General features: G+C 44.9%; 1 protein-coding gene across 1 annotated transcript in view; it reads right to left on the reverse strand.

Moving 5' to 3' along the window:
* Positions 1–24,155, reverse strand: part of ATP12A (ATPase H+/K+ transporting non-gastric alpha2 subunit) — a 108,865-nt gene that overhangs the window by 58,265 nt on the left and 26,445 nt on the right. The window contains exons 3-5 of the mRNA XM_086956955.1: positions 3,502–3,561; positions 2,484–2,687; positions 1,803–1,916 (exon numbers count right to left, since the gene is read on the reverse strand). Coding sequence (XP_086813081.1) covers positions 1,803–1,916; positions 2,484–2,687; positions 3,502–3,561 — 378 coding nt within the window. The remainder of the gene's footprint in view (positions 1–1,802; positions 1,917–2,483; positions 2,688–3,501; positions 3,562–24,155) is intronic.

Genomic DNA, 24,155 nt, shown 5'->3' on the forward strand with positions numbered 1-24,155 from the left:
CTAGTGCCAGGGGCGTTGGGGGGGGGGGGGGCGCCCGGGTGCAGTGGATTGTAAGGAGATAGCTCTGTTGGGCGCGTCAAGCGCGGAGTGCCCCGGTGGTCTGCCACGGATCAGCGGCACGCTTGTGAGGGAGGCCACCAGTGCCCTCCTTGAGTCCCATCTGGTGCCCTCGTGTGGTGTTGGGCAATGAATTTCGTATGGGTCTCCTCAAATGCCTCCTATAGTCCTCTGCTCTTATTCAGTGAGGTCTCAGCTTGCATATAGAGACGGGGTCGCCGCGTAGGCTCCATGTGGTTAGCGCCTCCCCTTCTCCCCACTCAGGGCAACTCTAGCTCCACTGGCTCCTCCGTAGCTGATGCTGTGTTCCTCGCCCCCCAGGTGCCGCAAGTGGGTTCCCAGCTTAGCAGATCTGGTGGTGGGGGCCCTCCTCAGGACAGGCAACAGTGGGGTTGAAGGGCCGCCCCCAGCGCACCCTCGAATCACCTCAGCAATCGCCCTCGCGAGGCATAGCGTCTCCAATCTGCCGCAATCTCGCCACCACTAGGCCACGCCTCGGGCCTTGTCCGGTGATTGAAGCCTGGGTCTCACGTTAGTGGATCCGCCGCCTAGGTCTCAGTGCGAGCGGCCGTGGCACTCTCGAAACCTCCGGTGCGGGCGGGAATGTACGCTGTGTCTCAAAAGTCACTTATCTGCAGCCGCCAGCTTCCCTCCGCAGCGCCTTGAGTTTGGGCTGGAATAGGGGAAATGTAGCGGAGTTATTGCCTGGAGAAGAGGCGCTCGGATCGGAGCTCTACATCGCGTGTCCATCTCTATTGCGTGTTAAGCCACACCCCCCATGGTATCCCAACGATGCGCTGAAAATCTAATTATGTGGCACATTCTCTGGCAATATTATTTTCAACTATTTGAGCTAGAAACTCTGTTTTCAAATCCGCAAATGATGAGGTAAATTGTGTTGTAAATGTGTTAAATCCATAATTATGTGGTAAATCCTGCAGTTAAAGAATCACATCATTTTCCATGTGTATCCATATATACACACACAAGCACACAGACAAACATATAATACCAAGTGTAAGCTAAATATGCTATCTTCCATATTGTGTGCAAATTCCTCAAAGGGTGCTAACATACGCAAATTAAAAAACCTTTTCTGATTTCAAGCTCTCTTTAGTTTATTCCTTCAAAACATGCAACACTCTTTTTTTCAAATGCTAATCTCTCAGAAACTGCTGATCGAATTTTCACCAAATCAAGCAAAAACACTACTCCGAGTAAAGTTCTACTCTCATGCCAAGTTTGATGCAATTTTGTTAAATGATTGAACGGATTATGCTGTAATGAAATGCAAAACTCTGTGGCAGTTAAAATGGAAATAGTCTGCTGTTCATGCTTGTAAATTCAAGCTGGTCCCCTAGCAAGGAAGGTGCAGTGTACTCCCGACATTTCATGAAATTGGCCAGACATGATAAGGACACAAAGCAGTGTTTATTTCAAACCAGAGGACAGAGGACAGACGTTGGGCGATCAAGAGAACCATAACTCAATAAAGGAGTCATGGTTTCTTTCCTTGATTGCAACCGCTAATGATGGTTGCTTAGGAGCCAAGATTATGTATATTTCTTATTTCACCTTAATAATGTTGCACATCTGCTATTACTAGAGGCTGGCATTCTGAAACAAAATATTTTTTACGCCCTACAACAAAATTAAAATGGAAGTTCTCATGTAGGGTGCTGTTTGGGTGGGAGAGGGAGTGAAAACAAGATATGATATAGGAAAAGAATATAGCCACAACTTACCTGCGGAATCATTTTGTTAAAACTGGACATGATGTTTGTGCTCTTTGCCTCCTGGAAATATGCGAAACATCCGGTCAGGATGACCACAACGGCCAAGACAATACCTAAGTAGAGCTGTCCAATAAGATAAAAACATATTAGTAAGCCATTTGCTGTGGTCACTCAAGTATATTTTTGGCTCAAATAGCTTTCAGTCTCAGGGAAAATGCAGTCTGTAAGCATCAGAACCTGTGTTTGCAGTCTTGTTCAAGGGCCCTTCTGATTACCCAGCCAATGCACTGTCAAAAGGAAGCTTGAACAAGTCCATCAGTAGTGAGTGGGTGGGTGGGTGGATGGGTGGATATTGTATAGGAATATGTCTCTCCGTCAGATAAGCCAAAATGTGTTAGTCCATGGGCATTTAAACGTTAATGAATGCAGTGTTGTAATGCAAATAGTCAGACCACCCTGAAATTTGTTGCAGCCATTTTCATTTGGAAAGAGGGATGAAATATGTATCATCCATTTTATACAAGTTGCACAGGCCAGATGAAGACTTTCTTGGACTCTGTTTCTCGGTCTGGTCCAACCATTTAGCATGTCCTTACCTGCCTTTTATGGCCTATTGTGAAGCAAAGCTTTTAAAACCAAGTAATGCAAAGTTCATACTTTGTAACTAATGCAGGCATTGTTTGGACTTACATTATCTCTTGCCGTCGTGGGGTCTGCTGCATACTGTACAATGTATGCAATCTCGCATAGGATAGCCCCTGCCCACAGAAGGAGGGAGAAGCCCCCCACCATCTGCTTGAGAAACTTGATGATTTCCGGAGTCCCCTTGGGTGGGGTGAGCGAGTTGGGACCATCCCTGGCTAAGTACTCTGCTGCTCTTGCACTGGTGAGACCCTGCAACAGAAACAAGCAATGGTGGTATTTGTGCAGTCCAGCATAGATGTGTGAAAATGATTTTGGGACACAAGACTCTTTCTGACAGAAACCTTTACAGCGGGGGGACCTGTGACAGAGAAAACACTTTGATTGGGGGGAGGGGAATACCCCAAAAACATTGCAGGAGGAATCATGGGGATACATGGAACTGTTAATTGGAGGACCCTTGACCGGTAGATACATAAAAATCAGGGGCCGCCTGGGCAGATAAAAATTCTAAGAGCTAGGACCACTCGACAGAAGGAAACTTTGGGATGATTCAATAGATGCACAAATGGAAGTCATTGGGGAGCCAGTGCAGACACACAATTGAAACAGTGGTCCAGCCCCTATCCAATAACTAAGGATAACACAGAGGGATTTGCATAGACACATAAGGGAACCCTGTGGGAACCTCATCAACATGCAAGGAGAACAGTAGCCTACTGAGCACACAAGGGGACATTCGGGGTTACTATTCATACAAACAAAGCAAATCATGGCGAATCCGCTCAGTCAGACGAAGAAATATTGGAAGGAGGTGCTACTGCACATAGAAGAAAATGTTTACATGGTTCTCAAAAGACACATAGGGCAATACATGCAAAACCCTTTGTAGGCATGCAGTGAAACAATGCCAAAGCATCATAGTAATCAAGCACAGGCAAAGATGGAAATGTCCAGTGTGTGCTAAAGTTTGCTGCAGCAACATATGGATGGCTGTTTGATGCAATAGTATGTCCATCTATATATTATACAGCTGGGGTATTTTGAAAATGTGTACCACTCATACCTTAAACTGGCTGGTGGTGTACTTTTCTTCAAGTTCTTCAGCGCTCAGTTTGTGGTCCTCCTGTAATTTAAAAAAAACAATTATACTGACATAAAATGAAAAGAAGCCTTTTGGTTTTGATATATGCAAAAACAACAGTAGATGGACAAAATGCAGAACAATGTCATACATTCACCCCAGTACAGAGACCTGGGCCTAAATCCATCGTTTTTTTGCTCACCATGCCATTCCAGTTTAAACCCAGCCATATGAAAATCAGTCTTGACCCTGTGCCTCATGGGAACAGTCCAGCCCGAATTGCCAAGCCAGGTCCTCCCTGGACTGGAAACAGGCATCCTAGGACCGGTTTCGGGGTTTCAACCCTCTTCAGCCAGGATAGCTTGATTCTAAACTGGGGTGGTATGGTGAGCAAAAGAACGATGAATTTAACTCAGGTCCCTTGACTGGTGGTGAATGTATGATTCACTCAGCGTTCCGTCAATCATTTGTTTGCGTGGCACTTTTGGTATTGATGTGAGATGGAAAGTTTTGTTTTCAAAATGTAGGAAACAGTGGACCTCAATCTTCTAATGGAGTCAGCAAGATCCCTAGCTGACTTCCATCTGCATTAGAGTATATTTGTGGTAGCAAGCTGCATTCATGGCAACCCTGCCATGAGGAGAGGCCATGAGAACCGAAACAACAAGGTAGTACCACTACCTAAATACCCTGGACACTGTTGGCTGCTGGAGAAGATTTGCGGGCAAGTTACTGCAGGGCAAACGCCAACACACATCCAACACAGGTGATTGCCCCAAGATGATTGCTGTTTTTTTTACAGGTGGTGCCTCCAGATAGTCCCATATCCCCACCACCCTTCCCAACCTGCCCACCGGCGTTTCGCCACGTCAAACTGCAGCACTGTTTAATTAGGTGCTGCAGTGCAAGCAGTTGTATGCCCACTGGCAAAAAAAATAGTACAGGGTCCACATAACGTTGGAGCACATGTGACAGCATAATTCTCTGCTGTGGTTTATGCACAATATCAGGGAGCTGCTCTTCCAAAAAGGAGGAGCCATCATCTTGCTGAGCACATTCGAGAGGGTGATATTACTGGGCAAGTAAAAGTATTCTGAGAATCTGACTGTGGGAGACACAAAATAATTTTTATTAAGAGACGTCTTGTTCCTCCCTCATATCACAATCATATCCTATTTTGGCTAACATCCATGTAAGAAGAAACAGAAAAAGGTATGGTCTTGAAAAATAATTCATCAAACCTATGTCAATACCCTTGACAGTCAGTGAGGTAGAGGACTTTGAACTCTAAAGTGATTGAAAAATTCCAGATTGAAGAATGAGGACATGACTCAGAGTGGTTTGCTGGAGATGTTCCATAAAAATGTTGATTGCCATGGAAGGGAAGACAGTCAATTTTTAATGAGGAGTACACAGTTAAATGTGGATAATGCCAACATTGCAATCTGCAACTAGAATTCCATTCCAACCCTTGAGGTATACACCCTACAACACACTGTGGTGGCTAGGTCTACAAACCCACAAGTCAATGGGTCCTTTGTAGATTCTTGGCTGAAACTCCCAACACCTCTTGGCAGTCGTGTGTTGTCTGCACCACAGGAAACTATAGTAGTTCTCTTTTGAGGCTAAGTTTACAGCCACTGAACCTCCTGGGAGACTTCTAAAAATGCTAGGTCTACCTTCTCTGTGGCTCATGATAATCCTGCAGATGGTAGGACCACAGCCCCCTCCAACTCATGCTAGTCCTCCATGATTGTTAATTCTACAGCCTCTACAACTCTCTGACATCTTCTGCGAATACTTAGCCTACAGCTCATTCACTGCAGGCCAGTTGTCTGTAGATGCTGAGGCTAAACCCCTCACAAATCTTGGTATTCTTCCTTTGATGTAGGGTCTACAGCCCCTACAATGCATGAATACCTACTGTGAAGGCTAGAACTACAGCCCGTACAAAATATTTTATTCCTTTGTGATCATTAGGCCTTCAGTCACTACACCTCATGGCAGCCTTCTGTAGTGGTTACGTCCGCAGCTCCCTCAACATATGGTAGTCCTTTAAAGATGCTATATTTGCAGCACAAACGTCCTTTGAGTGCCCAGTTTACCCTCCGTACAACACATATGTGTTCTTTGTAGGGATTTGGGCCCACATGCATCATCCCGGGATTTTGCGAGTTCTAAAGTGCGAACAATAGCGATTCGCATTTTAGAATTCGCAAAACAGGATGCATGATTATTTTCGGTAAATTTATGCGATTCGGCAAAAATCGTAATTTTTACCAAATTGCATAAATTACCGAAATACAATTTGCGAATTCGCTATTCCCATTGGTTCCTACGGGCCAAAAGGCCCATAGGAAGCAATGGGAAGGCATTAGCAAATTGCGATTTTCACTTTGAAAATCGCAATTTGTTAATGCATGGGTGCATGCACCCCTGAAATGTATTTTTCGCATCATGTTTCACACACACATGTCCTAAGGACATGTGTGTCCGTAACATGAATGTAGAAAAAAATGCATTTTAAGCGTTTTAAACACTTTTTGCAAATTTACCGAGTGGTTCAACCACTCGGTACATTTGATTCCCCTAATTGCGATTTCGCAATTTTAAAAGTAATCATGCATTGCTTTTAAGAAATCGCAAATTTGCGATTTCTTAAAAGCAATCGGAATTTTAGAAATCGCAAAAATGTTGCGATTTCTAAAATTGCTTGATGCATCCAAAAAAGCATTTTTAGAATCGCAAACTGCCGATTTTAAGGAATCGCACCGTTTGCGACTCCAAAAATGCTTGATGCATGTGGGCCTTAGTCTGCATCATGTACATACCATGGCATTACTCCATGACAGTTTCTTCTACAGGTCTCAGTTTTCCTGCTGGAAGTCAACCCTGGAGCCATGCAATAACTTTCTGGGATGGCCTTTTCAGCCAATGAGATTCTTTGTGGGCCTGCATGTACACCGCATGTAGACAGACCACAGGTACAGCCAATGATGTAATATACTGGTTTACAATGCATAATTTTCCATTTTGAGGCAAGATGTGCCGCTCATTGTATTCATGTTTGGGGACTGGCTGCATCGGCTCCTCCGTTATGGCAGAGGATCGTCGCCTCACTGCTTTAAAGCAGTGCAAAAAAAAAAAGAAAATGATAATAACAGAGCATTATTATCATTTTCTTTTTTGTATTGCAGTTGCCGCAGTGCCAGGTTAGGTCAGGTAGGTCTGGGCTGGGCTCCTTGCATCACATGGAGGAGGAGTGGCTGCTTCTGCTGCACCTAAAGTACATATGACTGTTTGGCCGGCCCTCTCGGGACAGCCAAACAGTCATGCACACTTCTCATGATCTCCACCCAGGCTGCATTGCAGTCTGGGTGGAGAACATGCCCAAGCTTCCACTCTCTCTCTGAACGCCAAACCACAGCACTCAGACAAATCAGGATGCTGCTACTAGCAGCATTGTGATTGGTCAGGAGAGTCTGGAAGCCTGTGTGCTTCCTATTCTTGGTTCCTGACCTGCGAAGGAGAGGCAGGGACTTTCAACGGCTAGCGACGGCACCAGCAGGTAAGTTCTATTTTTTCTTTATTGCCCCCCACCCAGTCTCCCACCCGCCACCACTGGGGGCTGGCAAAGCACATCTCCTGTATTGTGCTGGGTCACCAGCCCTTGGTGTTCACTGTGATATTAGGTCTACATCCTGCAATATTCCTGTGTGTGTGGTTATTTTTATATCAACTAAAGCACTTGATATTTCTGTGTTAAGGTTGATGGCTGAAGTAATTCCGACATAGGGGACAGATTTACAATACTGTAGTTGATCGCCATGGGGTTGTACTCCAAAGATGGTGACATTCCTCTGTGGCTAGATTAGCATCTCATGGCATACTTCATAGGATCCATGCCATGATGTTTATCCCTGGTAAAATGTTGGCCATGGCATAATGGTGGGATTGTATGGCATATTATCTGCATCCATTAAACAATGGTGGCTATCTTTTGAATAATGCTGGCCATGGTAGAATGGTAATCATTTTGACATATTTAAACACTCATGACACAGTTCTGTAAAGAAGCGAATGTGCACCAAATCAAAGTCAATTTACTCCAAGTGTATCCAGAAAATCTCTTTATTGTCGAAGCAAGTAAGAATTGGACATCAGCCAATGCGTTTCATTCAACAGCTGGAACTTCATCAGGGCTTTACAGTTTAAATTCAAGGCAAGTTCTGCCCGTGTATTCGAAACGGTTGTATGACGTTTCAACGCATGCTTTTACAAGGCATGCCATTACGACGCAACTTTTAAAATGAAAGTCGTTACAAGGACTTGCGTTGGGGGGCGCTGGATAGTGAATAGTTTAATTTACCTTTCCAACTCCAGTCCCCGTGGATAGTAGGGAGAAGTGTGGCTCACTGGTTAGAGCGGCAGACTCTGAAGCAGAGATCAGGCTCGGGACCAGGGTTCAAGTTCCGACGTGGCAGGGTCTTGGGCTCAATATCCGCGGACTCGATAATTCTCGCCTCGGCACCTACTCTAATCATGGGTCCAACGCTGCAACTCTGGGCAATAGCTTGCTTAATCTCCACAACGGACCCTACAACACTGGGATGCCTGGCTTCACCTTGGGGGTGCCCAGGAGGGGCATCTCACAGGGAGAGCCAGGAAGGGTTCCACAGCGTTATACAGCACCGGGGCGCCCCGTTGGGGCAGTTGTGCACTTTACAAAATACACTACATTTACATTTACATAGTAGGGAAGGTGTTGGATAGTAATTAAACTATTCCCTATCCTAGAACGCCCTCCAGCGCAATTCATTGTAATGACTTGCGTCGTAATGGTAGTGCGTTGTAAAAGTTGCGTTGTAAAGGATGTTTCCCATTCGAAACAAGGATGTCTTACGCAGTATAGATAGAAGACATCTTGAGATCTCAAAAACAATTTCAATGTAAGTTCTACAATTTCGTCCAAAACCCAGTAACGATCAGTATCCTCAAAAACAATTTTAATGCAAATGTAAGTTCTACAGTTTCATCAAAAACCACAGTAACGATCAGTATCCTAAACCAATCAGGCCCAGAAGCACAGCAGACATGGCCAGCCGAACAACGACACCGCTCATTTGGACCCGGGCTTTGTTTTTCTTGCTCTAGGTCAGACTGGCTGCCTCAGGGTATTAACAAGATCTGCCTCCTCTCCTCGTGTGCTGGTGTGTGCTTCGAGCAAGGTGCGCCTCAGTGTGAGCTCTGGGCGCTGTGTTCGACCTAGCAGAATATTGAGCTTTTTCGTTACCCATGACACAGTCATGCCAACCCATGATATAGAAAAGATTCTGAAATTGTCGTAATTCTTGGAATATTGTAGGTTTCCATTGCACAAGCATGCCACATCCTGGCATCATGTTTACCCTAGCACAAGGTTAGTAATTCCTGGTATGTTTTGGACATCCATGGCACAATGCTGGCTGTGCCTTTATGGTGATAATTCTTGTAACATTGTGGAGATCCATTTCCTCAATTGTGGTAATTTTTGATATATTGAATACATCCCTGGCACCCAGACCTAATATATTCTGTTTCCTGTATCATAGTGCTAGTGCGCGCCACATTGTGGTATGAATTGATGGTGTCTTCCATGGTGTAATGCTGGTATTGACTTAATGGTGGTAATTCTTGGCATATTCTCACAATAATGGTATGGTGGTGCCAAGTCACAAATGTAAATAATTTTGAATATATTAAAGTTCTAGAAGCTGTATACACAGTAAAAAGGAACCAGTGCAAGTGAACACAGCAGTGAGTACATTAGTGTGCATGGTTAGAAAACTATCTTTCCAATACCCACCACGACTGATGTGTTTTGCCCATGATCTAGTTTTGAAGAGAGTTGATCAAAACAAAATCTCTCGCATTCGTAAATGTTTGGATTTTTTCTTGCAACATTTGTACATTGATCTACAATTCATAGTATTCATGTGTGATGACTAACTCTGCAGCCAATGGCTCTTCTGCATGTGTTACATCCATGCCCTTGCTTACCTTTGTATTCATATGCTTTATATATAATGTACCACATCTCCATATATAATACATTCTCCCCATTGACGTCAAGGTGTAGATTCTAATTCTCAGTATTTATTTATGGTGAACATTAAGTATCCCATTCAATTCCTAGATCCACCTCTATTTTCATACCACCCATATTATATCCATGTCGAACTATTTGCTACAGTTTCTGAGGCTCTTGCTATTCAATTGTGTTTGCTAGGTCCATATCAAATGGCATACCAAAGTGGTGACTAGGCCACCAAGGTACAATATCCCTGAGTGGGTGGTAAATCTACAGCCCATATCTCAATCAATCAATCAATCAATCAATCAGGAGTTTATATATGCATGGCTATTCACTTGTGAGGATCTCAAGGAGCTCAGTGTGAGATTAAGCCTTGAAGGTATGATATCCCTGTTTGATATATTTGTCTACAGGCAATGGAATCCCACTGTGGGGGGCAGGTCTTCAAAGTAAAATAAATTATCTTATGCAGGTTCAAGGTCCACAGCCCATGGTAAAACAGAGTGAGGGCTAGGTTGTCAAGTTATGAACTTCCCTTGTACGCATTCTATCTACAGCCATGCTACACCAGTGGGGTAGCTAGGTTTTCAATTTATGGTATACCAATTTCTAAAACCCGGTTTACACTATGTGCATGCTTTGACTACCATGCATGGTATTCCTCTGGGGACAGCTCGTTCTAATTCATCTTTATTTCGGCACTTTAGAGCCATAAAAGATACATGAATATAACAGTACAATTAAAAAAAATAAAAAAGGGGTGAATCCCGTTGGTTCGTTACAATTTACACAATAATCACAGTATAAATTCATTCATGGAGGGGTATAAGATTCATAAAATTAATAAACATAATTACTATTTACATATCATGTTCCTAAAATACAGTTACAATTTGCAACCATTCTTTTTGCGGATAAAATATATTGAAAGAAGGAATCTACTGACACTAAACACAATAGTTCTACTAGTATTGGACTTAATTATTCTCATGGCCTCCCAACAAGTCCTTCACCCAGGAGGTTACATAGGGGTTTTATCCATTTCCTCCTCGCTTGGGCATAAGCAGGACAGAAAAACAAAACATGCTGATCGTCTTCCTTAGCATTCAATTATTACAACGTACAGACGTCACTTAACATAAGAGCACTTCGTTCCGTATTGCCCTTCACAGCCCATCTGGTCAGAGTAGTGTTATACAAGAGATTGCCATACCTAAATTTCATGAATAAACTCTTAGCTAACGGTGGTTCAATCTCATCAAGAAAGATCTCGAACGTAGGGCTATCCTTGAAAGACAAACATTTTTTAGATAAAGACCCACCCTTATCCTCATTTACCAGGCTATTCGTAAAATAGCCCCAAAACGTGGACTCAAGTATTTTTCTAGCATTCTTGGGCATTTTCTCCGGTTTATCCAAAAACTGTGACAACCCAATTTTTTTAAACCAATAGCAAACGTGCTTAAACCAAGAGTTAACGTTTGCCACATCCAAAATCATTATTTCTTTTAGATTGTTCCTATAGTCTTCAAGTTCTGGGGTACACCATAACCTTACCCAATAAGCTAAGGGCCGTAATATGACATGGTGGTCTGTACGCTTGATGTCCAAATCCAACATCAATGGAATTAAGGGGGTGCCTTGTGGCATCTTCACTAAATTTCTCAAAAATGTGTTCTCGATGATTGAGAATGCATTTTTGGACATAGGTCCCCAAATTTCTGCCCCATGTAGTGCAGCAGACTGGGCTGTAGATTCTAATTCTCAGTATTCATTTATGGTGAACATTAAGTATCCCATTCAATGCTTAGATCCACCTCTATTTTCATAGCACCCATATTATATCCATGTCGAACTATTTGCTACAGTTTCTGTGGCTCTTGCTATTCAATTGTGTTTGCTAGGTCCATATTAAATGGCATACCAAAGTGGTGACTAGGCCACCAAGGTACAATATCCCTGAGTGGGTGGTAAATCTACAGCCCATATCTCAATCAATCAATCAATCAGGAGTTTATATATGCATGGCTAGTCACTTGTGAGGGTCTCAAGGAGGTCAGTGTGAGATTAAGCCTTGAAGTATGATATCCCTGTTTGATATATTTGTCTACAGGCAATGGAATCCTTGTCTACAGGCAATGGAATCCCACTGTGGGGGGCAGGTCTTCAAAGTAAAATAAATTATGTTATGCAGGTTCAAGGTCCACAGCCCATGGTAAAGCAGAGTGAGGGCTAGGTTGTCAAGTTATGAACTTCCCTTGTACGCATTCTATCTACAGCCATGCTACACCAGTGGGGTAGCTAGGTTTTCAATTCATGGTATACCAATTTCTAAAACCCGGTTTACACTATGTGCATGCTTTGACTACTATGCATGGTATTCCTCTGGGGACAGCTCGTTTTACTTTTAGAAGTGGACTAGATCTCTATCCAGAGGTACTCCTGTGTAGAGTTAAGATTTGCAAACCATGATGAGTGTAAGCACAGTGAGACGCTGTGGAAAGCCAGCATATGAAAATGTTCTGCAACATCCAGTGGCCAGTCGAGAAAATTACAAAAGCTGTGCACAGTGACAGACATTGGCAGATCAGATTATCAAAATTATGTGTGCCGCAGTAACACCTAACTGTTCTGAATATGCCAATAGCTGTGCTGTATTCTGATACTTGTAAGTGTGATAAGAATTATTTAGTAGCAATACCCAGTGCCTATTATTATAATGGCAGTGGTATTATAGTGCTTAATTTGAGCCAGTGGTTTTTGGTGGTCGGTACCAGCACTTAATTGTTAGACTAATTTCGACTTAAGTACAACCACAGCTGTTTATCATTTCAATAGACAATAAAAAAGACTAATACTTGCCGCCCAAGCCAGTTTGATAGCTTTGAGGGCCTCGAATAGTCAGAATTGTTACACTTCTTGGAGCTTACTGGTTAGTAGTTGTGTTGGCACTGTCAATGACAGAGCTGGCAGGGGCAATTGGTGGTGCAAGCTGCAGTGGCCTCCTGACAATAGCCCTGGCACTTATTTCATTACAAATTAAACACTGTGTAGCACTGGCAGCTAATTGCTAACAAGATTAACAAACGGGTGTGCAGCAGTTTCGCCCTGGACAGAGGTGCTGGGAACTACAGGATGGGTGGGGCTAGAGAAAGCAAATTAAGAATTTGTTGTGCTCAGTACACGCAGAGAGGCTCCTTCGTGTACTGGGTTCATTCTCTCTGAAGAGAAGACAGTGGCTATGAAGTTTGCATAGGCCCTAACGCAATCAATAACCCCACCCCCATCCCATGGTGTTGTAGTAAAAAAATGCATAATTGTATGATTGGGGTGAGGTATGCCGTTCGCATCTCTGAGCACTGGTACCACTGAACTGGCTGCACTAGCTATAGTTAAACACCTGAGAGAAGGACTAAACATGTTTCTAAAAGAGTAAAGTCACCGGTTCTCATTCTAAGGGCTAGTTTACATTCCAAAAGTATTGGTAAATTAATGGTGTCGATGTCGCTAGTGAATGCAGTGCTCGGTTTGACTGGAGGCAGGGAAGGTGGAGGAGAAAGCCCGGGGCTACACAAAACTTGATTAAAATGAAAACTAACCGGCAAAACTGGAACTACGGGATTCGGTCCCCCCAGATCAGAGGACGAAATACAATCTTCCCCGACGCCACTTGTTTACTAACTCTGGGGTGTAAACATGTTGCTTCATATTGTGTGAGACGGGAAAGGGGAATAATGCACCATTGTGGTATTTTTTGTGTTATTTTCATTAGATAAGACCAACAGTTCAGCATTACAGTAACGTGATGGGCAAGGCACAGGATGTGTTTCCTTCCCAAGAGGTCTATTATGTGCCAGAACAAACAATACACTCCCGTTTGACAGTTTAACAGCGTAAAACACTATGAAACGTTACGGAACCTTATGAAACATTTTAAGTAGGCCGGGCCATAGACATTGTTCGAATGCAAGACCCTTGAGTGATCTTAAAAGGACAGGGTTAGTTTAATCAGGACGGAAAGCAATATCCATTCTAAAGGACTTTGAAAACTTTCAAAGCAAATCAGAATGGTAAAAAAAGTAACAAAAATAGACCCGGGCTCGTTGACCTCGTCAAGTCCAACTATACAAATCGGATAGCATCAAGGCTACTAAGTGCCTGGCGATTTTGGCCATCCAGACCGAATAGAAGACACATTATAAACATGCACCGGACATGGAAAACATTTGGGGCAGGCATCATGAGTAAAAATAACAGAGAAGGCAGTAGGCCGGGGCGTGTGTACGTGTGAGGATGATAAGTATAAAGATAGCACGTGGGACAGGGGCTGTCAAACTGTGGGGCACATGCATCATTGAGACATTTTGCACTTCTTAATTTGCGAAAAATACCGAATTGCAAATTAAGAAATGCAAAATGCTATGCATCATTATTTTCGGTATTTATTTGTTATTCGGTAAAAATCGCAATTTTTACCGAATCCCAAATAAATATCGAATTCTTAAGTGCATTTTCGCAATTCCCATTGATTCCTATGGGCCAAAAGGCCCATAGGAGTCAATGGGAAGGCTTTTACAAATTCGCAATTTGTTGATGCATTCCAAGGGTGCAGGGGGGGGGGGTCCAAAGGACCCCCCCTGCACCCCTGAAATGCATTTGAAAGTTCATGTTTCACACACACACATGTCCTAAGGACATGTGTGTCTGTAACATGACAGTTTAAAAAATGATTTCTTTTGCTTTTTGACAGATTTTCGCAAATTACCACGAGGGTCAACCTCGTGGTAATTTGCACTTCCAATTTCAAAATTCGCATTTTTTTTTAAATTTATGCATTGCATTTAAGGAATCGCACAAATGCGATTCCTTAAATGCATTTGCATTTTTAAGAAATGCAAAAAAATACGAATTTTGAAAAAGAGTTTGATGCATCCCAAAAACGTATTTAGGAAGTGCAAACGGCCGAATTTACAGATTCGCACCGTTTGCACTTCCTAAATAGGTTGATGCATGTGCCCCTTAGTGCCAATTGATTGGGGAGGGGGGGGTTGGGTAAGGGTCTGGTCGCGGGGAAAGTTCGGGAGATGATCTCAACCTCAGGGGAAGGGGGATACACCGTGGTTGGATGGATCCTTGTAGAGTAGTGGGTGGGGGGGGGACCTTTGGGGAATGAAGGGGAGGGGGGGGGGTAAGTCTGTGTACGTTCAATGTGTAAAAGAAGGGATGTGATGGATCAGGGTATATCGCCATTGTGGTCAAGGAAGGGGAACCAAATGGCATCAAAAAGGTCCGCCTTATCCTGGAGACAGTAAATGAATCATTCGTGCTACCTTGAACCCTCAGTAGGCCAATCATCAAGCATGGGTAAGTGGGGGGAGTGCCATAGACGAAAAATGCAGCCGTGGCGATAGCAGTCGCCAGTAGCCTCCGTTCCTGATTGGTTTATTTTATTTATTTTTATTTATAAAGTTTTATATAGTGCTAGCTAGACTTGTGGGTATCAGAGCGCTTTACATACACAAAGGAAAGAAAAATTGCATAAACATCGTAGGACATGAGGATGAATAAAGATATAGGCAAAGACATAATACTAATCTATCCAGTGAGGGGAGAAAGACGCAGGTGGTTGACAGTCAGATATTCACCATCCTTGGAGGTCAGAGTGAGGGGGGAGTCCATTAGGTTATTGATCCCTAGGTTGCTGGACTTGGTCGGTAAAGTATTGGTTTAGGAGAAGGATTTTTTTGAGGTCCTTTTTGAATCGAGGAAAGGAGGGGTTGCATCTGATTGGTGAGGTCAGATGCCTTGTGTATCATATAACATGAACAGAAGGCGAGTAAGTGGAAGGGATAAGTCTGAAATATTTGTTGCCTATTTGATTCCATAACCCTGAGATGGCAGGGCAGTCATACAGAATGTGTATTATGTCACAGTCTGATTGGGTACATCTCTCCTCCATTGCAAATAGGGTAGGAGGCCTGCCACTACGAGTTTCTGGGGAGTCAAGTATTCTGTACAAGTTTAAAGAGGCAGAATTTAATTTTGGACCCTTGCGTTCTACTATTTAGTTTCTCCACAACCACCCTTTTCCAGCCCTCCTCTGTGTATTGGTTATGAAGGATGTCTTGCCATGAGGTGTGGAGGTGGGGCAAGAGAGGCCTGGAGAGCAGTTGTTATACTAGTAGGTTGTTGAACACCGACATATATCCTTTGTATGATCCCCATAGAGATTGGTGTAATTTGAGAGATCTCATGGTCTCGCTCCCTGAGCGTGAAATAGACAGTGTTGCAGCTGCAGGTAGTGCCAGGATTGGGAGTTGGGAAATGGGAAATCAGTTTTCAGAAAATCAAATGATTTCAGCATCCTGTCATGGACCAAGTCTCCCAGGGTGAAGATCCCTGCCAGTACCCATTCTCTCCTGTATATTGGTTGGTTGTTCACTTGTATGGCAGCATTATTCCAGAGGGGCGCCTGGATGCAGAAGCGTGCAGGGATGTGCAGCAGTCTGCGTATGTGATTCCAAATTCACACCATAGTTTGTGCTATAGGGTTGTGGATGAGGTCTTGAGGGGGCACCATGTCTATAAAGTATGTCCAGGCCAGTGGCACTGCCAGTTCCAGGCGAGTCCTGAAGAGATCAGCTACTCCAGGGACCAGGCTAGATGTAGGGTTTTATAGTAAAGTTCTATACAAGGTGTTCCCAGTCCCCCATTTTTCCTGTTTGCTGTCCGTTTGGAGAAAGACAATCGAATTCTCATGTCACCCCATAGAAAGGATTTACTATCCCAGTCTCACTCGCAATATGGGCGTCCTGATAATGAGCAGCTGCATAGCCGAGACATATGTGAAGAAAGGGGCTATCACCATTTTGACTGCCTGTGACCTTCACCAAATGTTGAGGTGGGACAATTTTGCAAAATCTGCTTTCATTTTGGTAATAAGGGGATCCAGGTTATACAAGATCAGGTTTTCTTGACCCCCATTAACGAGGGTTCCCAGATATTTAAGTCTGTTTTGTTTCCACTGAAATGGAAAACCAGCAATGGCCACTTTTGTCTTGACCCTAGACATTGGCATTGCTTTGCTTTTGGCCCAGTTATCCTTCTACATAGAGATCCGCAAGAAAGACGAAATCAAAGACATTAAAGTTGGTAGTGATCTGCCAGTGTCTTGTAGGGTAAGCAGTATTTGGTCTGCGTATAACAGTATTTTGGTATTCTTGCTATTCTCAGGGATTGGCTAATCGTCACTGCAAGTGGTTCCATGGCTAGTAGCGAGGGGGGATATCCCTGTCCCACTCCTCCACATACTGGAAAGAAGGCTAACAAGAGCTGCCCAATTGACCTGAGCTGTGGGTGAAGTATAGAGCCAAAGGACCTTAGAGAGGAAATCGTCTCCCAGACAAAACCAGTGGAGGGTCCCGAATAAGTACCGCCACTCGATGTTGGTGTAAGCCTTTTCTAGATTGAGGGAAAGGGGGATTGTGGCTTCGGAAGATGCATTGGAGAGTCAGTAGAGGTGTGCCTGGGTGCGTAGATGATTTCAGAAGGATCTGCCAGGGACAAAGCTCACTTGTGTGTCATAAATAAGGGTTGGGTTGATTCATCTGAGTCTGGAAGCAAGCAAACTGGCTAGGATTTTCACGTCTGTATTCAAAAGAGAAATCACATTGTAGTGAGTCTTACTCTTTGCCTGGTTTGGACAATACATGTATGACAGCTTTGTTAGATGTATGGGAGACAGACCATGTCAGACCCACTTACTTGAAATGCAGCATGGAGTGCATCCACTGGTTGTATGATAGAGGCACACATGGCTAAGCCACGCATGCCTCTACCACATAGCCGGAACCATGAATGTGTCTTAACCACGCATTCCTTTACCACACATGCCTTTACCATGCAAGTTCATTATCAAGGCATGAAAGGTAAGGGGATATGCGTGGTTAACTTTGCCACCACTCCGACCTCCCTCCCTGCCTTAAGCCCTAAATTACCAAACCCCTACCAGCCACCCCAACTGGCCTAAGGCCAACAACCTGCGCTGAAAATTACCCCTTTACCTCCCACTGCCCTGAGGCCTAAAATCCTGCCCATTAACATACACTGCACCGACCCCCACTCCCTGCACTGTCCCTTAAACTACCCCAACCCCTTCCACTGCCTGAGGCCTAAAACCCTGCCCCCAAATAAGAAACTGCCCTAATCTCCCCATCCTGAGCCCAAAAATGCACCATTTCTAAACAACTCTCTCAAACCCATCCCTTAAAACTACCCTAACCCCACCTCCCTGAGCCCTAAAAACCTGCCCACTCCTATAAGTTTGCTGACCCCTCCCCGCAAATGCAACCCCCAGCCCCACTTGCCTGTCCATGTCTGGAGCATCCTGTTCCAATGCTTCTCCCCGAGACCCCGCCAATCCTGAATACTATAGGGAATCTGCCTTAACCATGCATATGCGTAGTTAAGACAGATGCTTTGTTTCGGCAAGCGTGACTATGCTTGCGGTGTCCCAGAATATGTGGCTCTGGCCACGTTGTTCCTGGCGTTCTCCGCATCCACTGCTTCCTCTTTTATCCGGTGATAGATTCACCCGAGAAGCCATCTTCTCAGAGTGCTTTCTTGTATAGCAAATTGGTCATAGCCTGGGCCACCTCTTCTTTAGTGATTTCCCCACCTAAGAGGCTCCTCCCATGCTCCTCCATCCTCAAATAGGCAAGGTAAGGTGACAGAGTCCAAGAATGCCTCATGACACTCTCCTTCCTCCTTAAGTTCAGAGCTGTAGAGGTCAGAGTAAAAGACCTAAAAGGAATTTGTAATATCCTGTAGGTCTCTGTGAATACAGCCAGTGCTATCCTATATGGCTTTGATGGCCATTGTGGCTTCCCTCTGACTGAGTTGCACCGCCAGGAGCTGTCCCACTTTTTTATTGGGCTCACAGTGGCGGGCTTCGAGCCAATAGAGCATGAATTATGCCTTGGATGTACAGTGAGTTGAGCTCTAGTTTAACCTTCTCCAGGGTGTGTCTGTTAACCATAGTGCGTCTTGCAGTATATGTTTGGGTATAAATTTTAATTTCACATTCTATGGTGAGCTGTTTCTGGGCTTATTGTTTATTAGCCAGGGCTACGTCCCTTATCAGTTGCTGTTGGAGGGCTGCCTTGGCTCCTGCCCACAGGATATGAGCAGAGGGGATAGATCCTTGGTTGTCCTCCAGGAATGTCGTTGTATGGGAAAGTATCTCTGCTTTTCCTTGGAGAGATCTATTCCTTGCTGTTTTAAAGCGCCACTGTTTCTGGGTCAGAATTGGTGTGTTCCAATCTATCTTATGCTGGATTGGCACATGTTTGGAGAGGGAAACCGCTAGGATAGAAAATTCTAGGGTTGCCGGGAAGGTAGTATGCGAGATTGGGAAGTAGACCTGCTGGGATAATGCTGAGAAGAAGGAATATTCTTTCTCTGTACGGTGTAGGTGGAGCTATGTCAAATAACAATCAAACAACAGGAGAGTAAGGGTATAAATGTTCACTCTCTTACGCCTAGTCTTAGTATTAATTAAAAACAGAAGAGTGAAACAACAAAAGATCAAGAAACCTCAAACGGATCGTGTGAGGGAGAGACTAAAAAGGAAAAAGAAGAAATGGTGAAGCAAAACCACACAGAATGATAGTTATGAAGAACCCTCACTCACCAACCTAGTGGTGACATGCTTCAGCATTGGGTTCCCACTGGAATGACCTAGCGTCCCCCCAGTGTGATACAACGCCTGGTTACAGCGGAGCTGGTTCTTGTGTGTGTTGGAGTGGTGAAAATAACCCAATAGTGCTAAGTGAGTGCAAAAAGGGGAGATAAAAAATGCTGAATTGTGACTGTCAACTATTTTATTAATAGTCCAACCAGCACTAGTTAAAAACAGGTGATGAGTGGACTCATAGGTTAAGTCTCATTTAATGGAGACCCCTAGTCCTCAATAAATTTAATCGAATTTGGTCAACATGTTTCTGCTTGGAGAGCCCGAGTCGCTCAGCATTCTTCAGGACCAGTAGTGTGATCCTCCGGCGGTCTGCACGCGCTAAGGTGCATCCGACCGTGAGGATATTAGTGTGAAAAAAGATAAAATTATTACTATTCTTATCAATACTCACGGCTATCGCCGTTTAAGGCACACTCAGCTTTTTGCTCGGGCCAGATACAGGAGGCGTTTGTTACCGCGCGACATGGGCCGACACGGCAGGGGGTTATCTTCACGCCACGTTCTTGATACGTAGGCGACTCCCCGTAGGTTTACCTAACCTTTCTCCACCGCGGCCCGAATGAAGGAAAATAAAACATGGTTGTCGCAAAAGTCATGTGGAAGAGCCATAGCTCTATCATTGATTCGGTCTATAGGCAGGGTCACTGGAATCATGCAGGGGTTGGCCGAATTATATGGCAGCATTGAGTGAATTATGTGGCAAGAAAAGGCAAATTATGTGGCATAATGCAGAATATTTTGTGACAGTAGTACTTCATTATTTTCTTATTTCTACACTTGTTAACACTGTCTGGGCATTGGTTGCACCTCATTAGTACCAGATTAACACCCAAATACAGCAATAAGCAACAGAAAGATGAACAGTCAACCTTTCCAAATATCCTTGCACTGCACAGCAACATGTGCAGCTGAGTTTTCAGTATTTTTTTAACCGTTTGAGCTCGAAACAACATTTAAAAAAATCTAAATCTGCAGATTATGCAGCAGATTATATATTATGTGTCGAATGCGGCAAATCTATCAAAAACCGCCATGGCTGCACTATTGCATAATTCCAGTGGCCCTGTCTATAGGGCCCAAGTAGTCTAGGACCGCATTAGGCACCAGGTTCCAGTCACCTCCAGTCACTTTTTGGGAAGAGTTCAACTCAGTCAGGGGTCTATGAAGGTGGTGTAGGAAAGTGAATCTGGACCCATGAGGGGCATTGACGGAGCCCACCCTACAATATTAGATCCAACTCAGAGTTTAGCGAAGGTGTATCATCCATCTGTACCAGTCCATGTTTGGAGCACCATGCAGGAGTGGGCTTCGTGGATAGAAACTTCCACTCCACATTTCTTGGAGCTCATCAGTTTGGCAGAGGGCAGGGGTGAGGACACAGGATCAGCAGTAGGGGCTCTACAGATGCAAATTACTTCCCCGACCCTGTCCAATTTAAGTTTTTCTTAAAGGAGGGCAGTGTAAACTCTTTGAAAGGTGAGATAGGATTGTATCTTCTTGTGTTTCAGGTAGTGGATTAAGGCATTCACATTGAGTGTGATAATCATGAGTGGAGAATATGCCAGGGCAATGCAGGTGATGGGGTAGGGGGCATGGCTTGAGCAGCTAACAAGGCAGATGTGCTCTGAGTGAGCTCCGTGCTTAAAGCCAATTATCCTATGTTTATCTGGAAGGGAGCCTGACATCCATTGGCATCAGGCACCCCCATGCTCCCTGCACATCTCACTGTGCCAGTGCCCAGAAATGCTGTTGTGGACGGTGTTTTGGCAGTGCAGTGAGGTTCACCTGAATTGACAAGGGATTTGCCTGCGGATGGTGTGATGAGGCTACTAAATTAGGCATGGGACGCCTCAGGCTGGATAGTTGAAAATGCAGCAACAAGGGCTGGCGGCTGAGACCCGATCCGTAGCTTCTTATGCCGTGATGAGAAGTGCTCCTGAGAGTGGGGTTGCTCATTCCAACACCCTCAGGGTCAGCAGAGGAGAGCAACGCTAGTGTGGTAGAGAGGCTGCCTTAGGAGCTCCTGTGTGTGCGGTAGGTGGGTCCCCCCTGACACTACTGACGGGATGTGGGAGCTGTCGCAAGGAGCCTGCACAGGAGCGTCCCTTTACTTGAGAGTGGTTTCAAATTCTGCTACTGGAAGTACTGCCGGGAACGAGGTGACACTCCTCGAATCCTCACACCCAAATGGGCTGTAGTGGCTGTGATGGGGATTGGCCAGTGGGTAAGACCTCAGCCCGCTCAAGCCTATCAGTTAAGCTGTGGGAGGCGGCCTTAGGCTGTGACTACCTTCGCAGAGGCCGGGAGTTGACAGGACCCTGCCCACAAGAGCGTTCTAATTGAATGGTGTTTCCCTGAGAGTGGGCCAGGCAACGAGGACTCAAACTGCTGCTTCACCCACTGGGACGCTATAGCCACTGACACTAAGGGACCATGGGACCTGTGGCATAGCAGCATAGTTTGGTCGTGCTGCTTCCTAGGGCCCCTAACCTGGTTGCCTACTACATCTAAGCCAACATACTGTTACTCCACATTGAACTGCCTAATACCTTTGCACATGTGGCCAGTAGTGCTCTATATTACTGAGATGGTCGTGCTGCCACACCCATTGGAGATGAATGCCGAAGGTAAGCAGGTCCTCTTTGCCTTCTGTATCTCATAGGCTGCAGCAGTGACACCAACGTGGAACACAGACTGTTGCTGCGATTGACCACTCCGCCACCTGCCTTACCAGACTATTTATAACAAAGGCCCAGCTTTGGTGAGCAACATCCACAGCTGCCTACCTGAACTTGGGGTGCTCATTCTTTCATGTATCTATCCAACCATGGTACCGGTAAATAGGCCCTGGCCGGTGGAGGTTGAGTATGTTAGGTGAATTTGCTGGAATCAGGCGGGATGGGGTGCCAGCATTAAGGTACTCAGAGCACACCCTGGAAGCCCTCCACTGAAGGGGGCAAGATACCATTGCTCTGCCAGTGACTTTCCTCAACAAGCTGGATGCTGTTGCTAGCAGCAGTAGATAAAATTGGTGCTACTTTGGAGACAAAGCGTAAGCCCTTGGAAAACAACATAGATGTGGTAACGACGGATCTGGCATTGCTTCACACGGATCACTGCATACTGGTGGACAGAGTGCACACCCCTGAGCTGACTCTTACAGAGCCGCATCCCAAGGCCTTGTGAACTTGAATTTTTGAGGTGCTTAATGGTGGAGCATGTGGAGGTCTTGGAGTGCCGCATGGAGGATGTGGCAGGGAGCTCATTTTGCAACAATGTCTGCATTGTGGGGCTTCTGGAGGGCACGGAAGGCACTGATGCCATTGGTATGTGGGGGACTGGTTGAGGAAACTACAACCTTCAGATACTTTTTCCCTGTTCTTTTCAGTGGAGTGCACTCACCATGTCCTGGCAGGCCTGCCACCACTGGGCTCAAGTCCCAGGTGGTTATTGCTCTACTTACTACACTACAGGCACAGAGATGCTGTATTTCGTGAGACACAGAAAATGCAGGAAATCACAGTTGATAATGCAAAAGGTATGTTTTTCCCAGAATAAAAATTCTGTGGCAGAGGGGAAGGCGCACTTCTTCAACTTTTCAGAAGACGTGTGGGCGAGGCAGGCATTCGACGATGGAGCACACAAGGCATGCTGGTTCCGCGATCCGAGGAATGGGGGCCCGAGGAGTTGTGACAGATGTCCCCGATCATGCCGCTTGCCTGGGCATGATGACTGCCCTGGACCTGGAACAGGTCATCCGAGATAGATGCCAGGCCTTACAAATTGGAGTGGCATTGACTGAGGTGGACCGCGACTCTGACATGGATGATGTGTCTGAAAAATCTGTACGTTGAGAGGTTCCTTAACCCCTTTGATGCTCATGACGAGCTCAGCTTGTCATGCAGTACACTGCTCGTTTGCTCATGACGAGCTGAGCTCGTCATGAACAATGGGATTCAAGAAAGTGCAGCATCCGGGATGAATTGCTGCAGCACTGATGGTACTAGGAGGAAGGGGTCCCAGTGTGGACAAGGAGCAATTTACACAATTCAATGAATTAATCAGAAAACAATCATTAGATCCACAGAGTTTTATTCACTGAGGGATCAGATGTAACGAATACACATAGCAAACAGTCAGCTGTATTCAAGGTCATACAGTGCCCCGGGAGGGAGGAAGGAAGTGATAAAAGTGAGGATAAGGGAGTGGTAGGATTATGTGACAGTAAAATCAAACATTTGAAAACACGTTTGGCTGTAATTTATATAACAGCAACGGCCATAATAAAAATGGCGACCATTACCAGCAATGATGGTGTTCAATACTTGGCCTTATAGAGCAAGTTCAGAGGAGCTCCCGGTAATCACACCACAGACGTCTGATGACATTGTTTGACCCTTACAGTAACTAGCTGTGGCTGTCTAATAAGTCCACTTTGTTGTCGGAGGCAATGTGTAGCTGGTTTGACCTTATGTTTTTCTTTTGCTGGTTGTTCTGCATAACCTATTTGCTCCTCTCTTTCTTACATAGGGGGTGCAGAGTGAGGGGGGTCCTTGTACCTCCTTGTTTCGTTGTAGCGTGGCTGAGGAGACACAGGGCAGGCATATGAAGGGGGAAGGGGAGATCCAATCTTGGGGAAGGGGGAGAAGGCCCCAAGGGAATGATGACATAATTTCCAAAGTTACTACCATAAAAGTGGCAATGGTTAGATCCGTGCCTGGAGGAAGAGTGGGGGAAATATCATATACACCCGATCTGGTTAGGACCAAGGTCGAGCACAAGACAGACATCCAATAGCACATATCATAG

Source organism: Lissotriton vulgaris, chromosome 2_1, assembly GCF_964263255.1.
Source record: "Lissotriton vulgaris chromosome 2_1, aLisVul1.2, whole genome shotgun sequence".
Lineage (NCBI taxonomy): Eukaryota > Metazoa > Chordata > Amphibia > Caudata > Salamandridae > Lissotriton > Lissotriton vulgaris.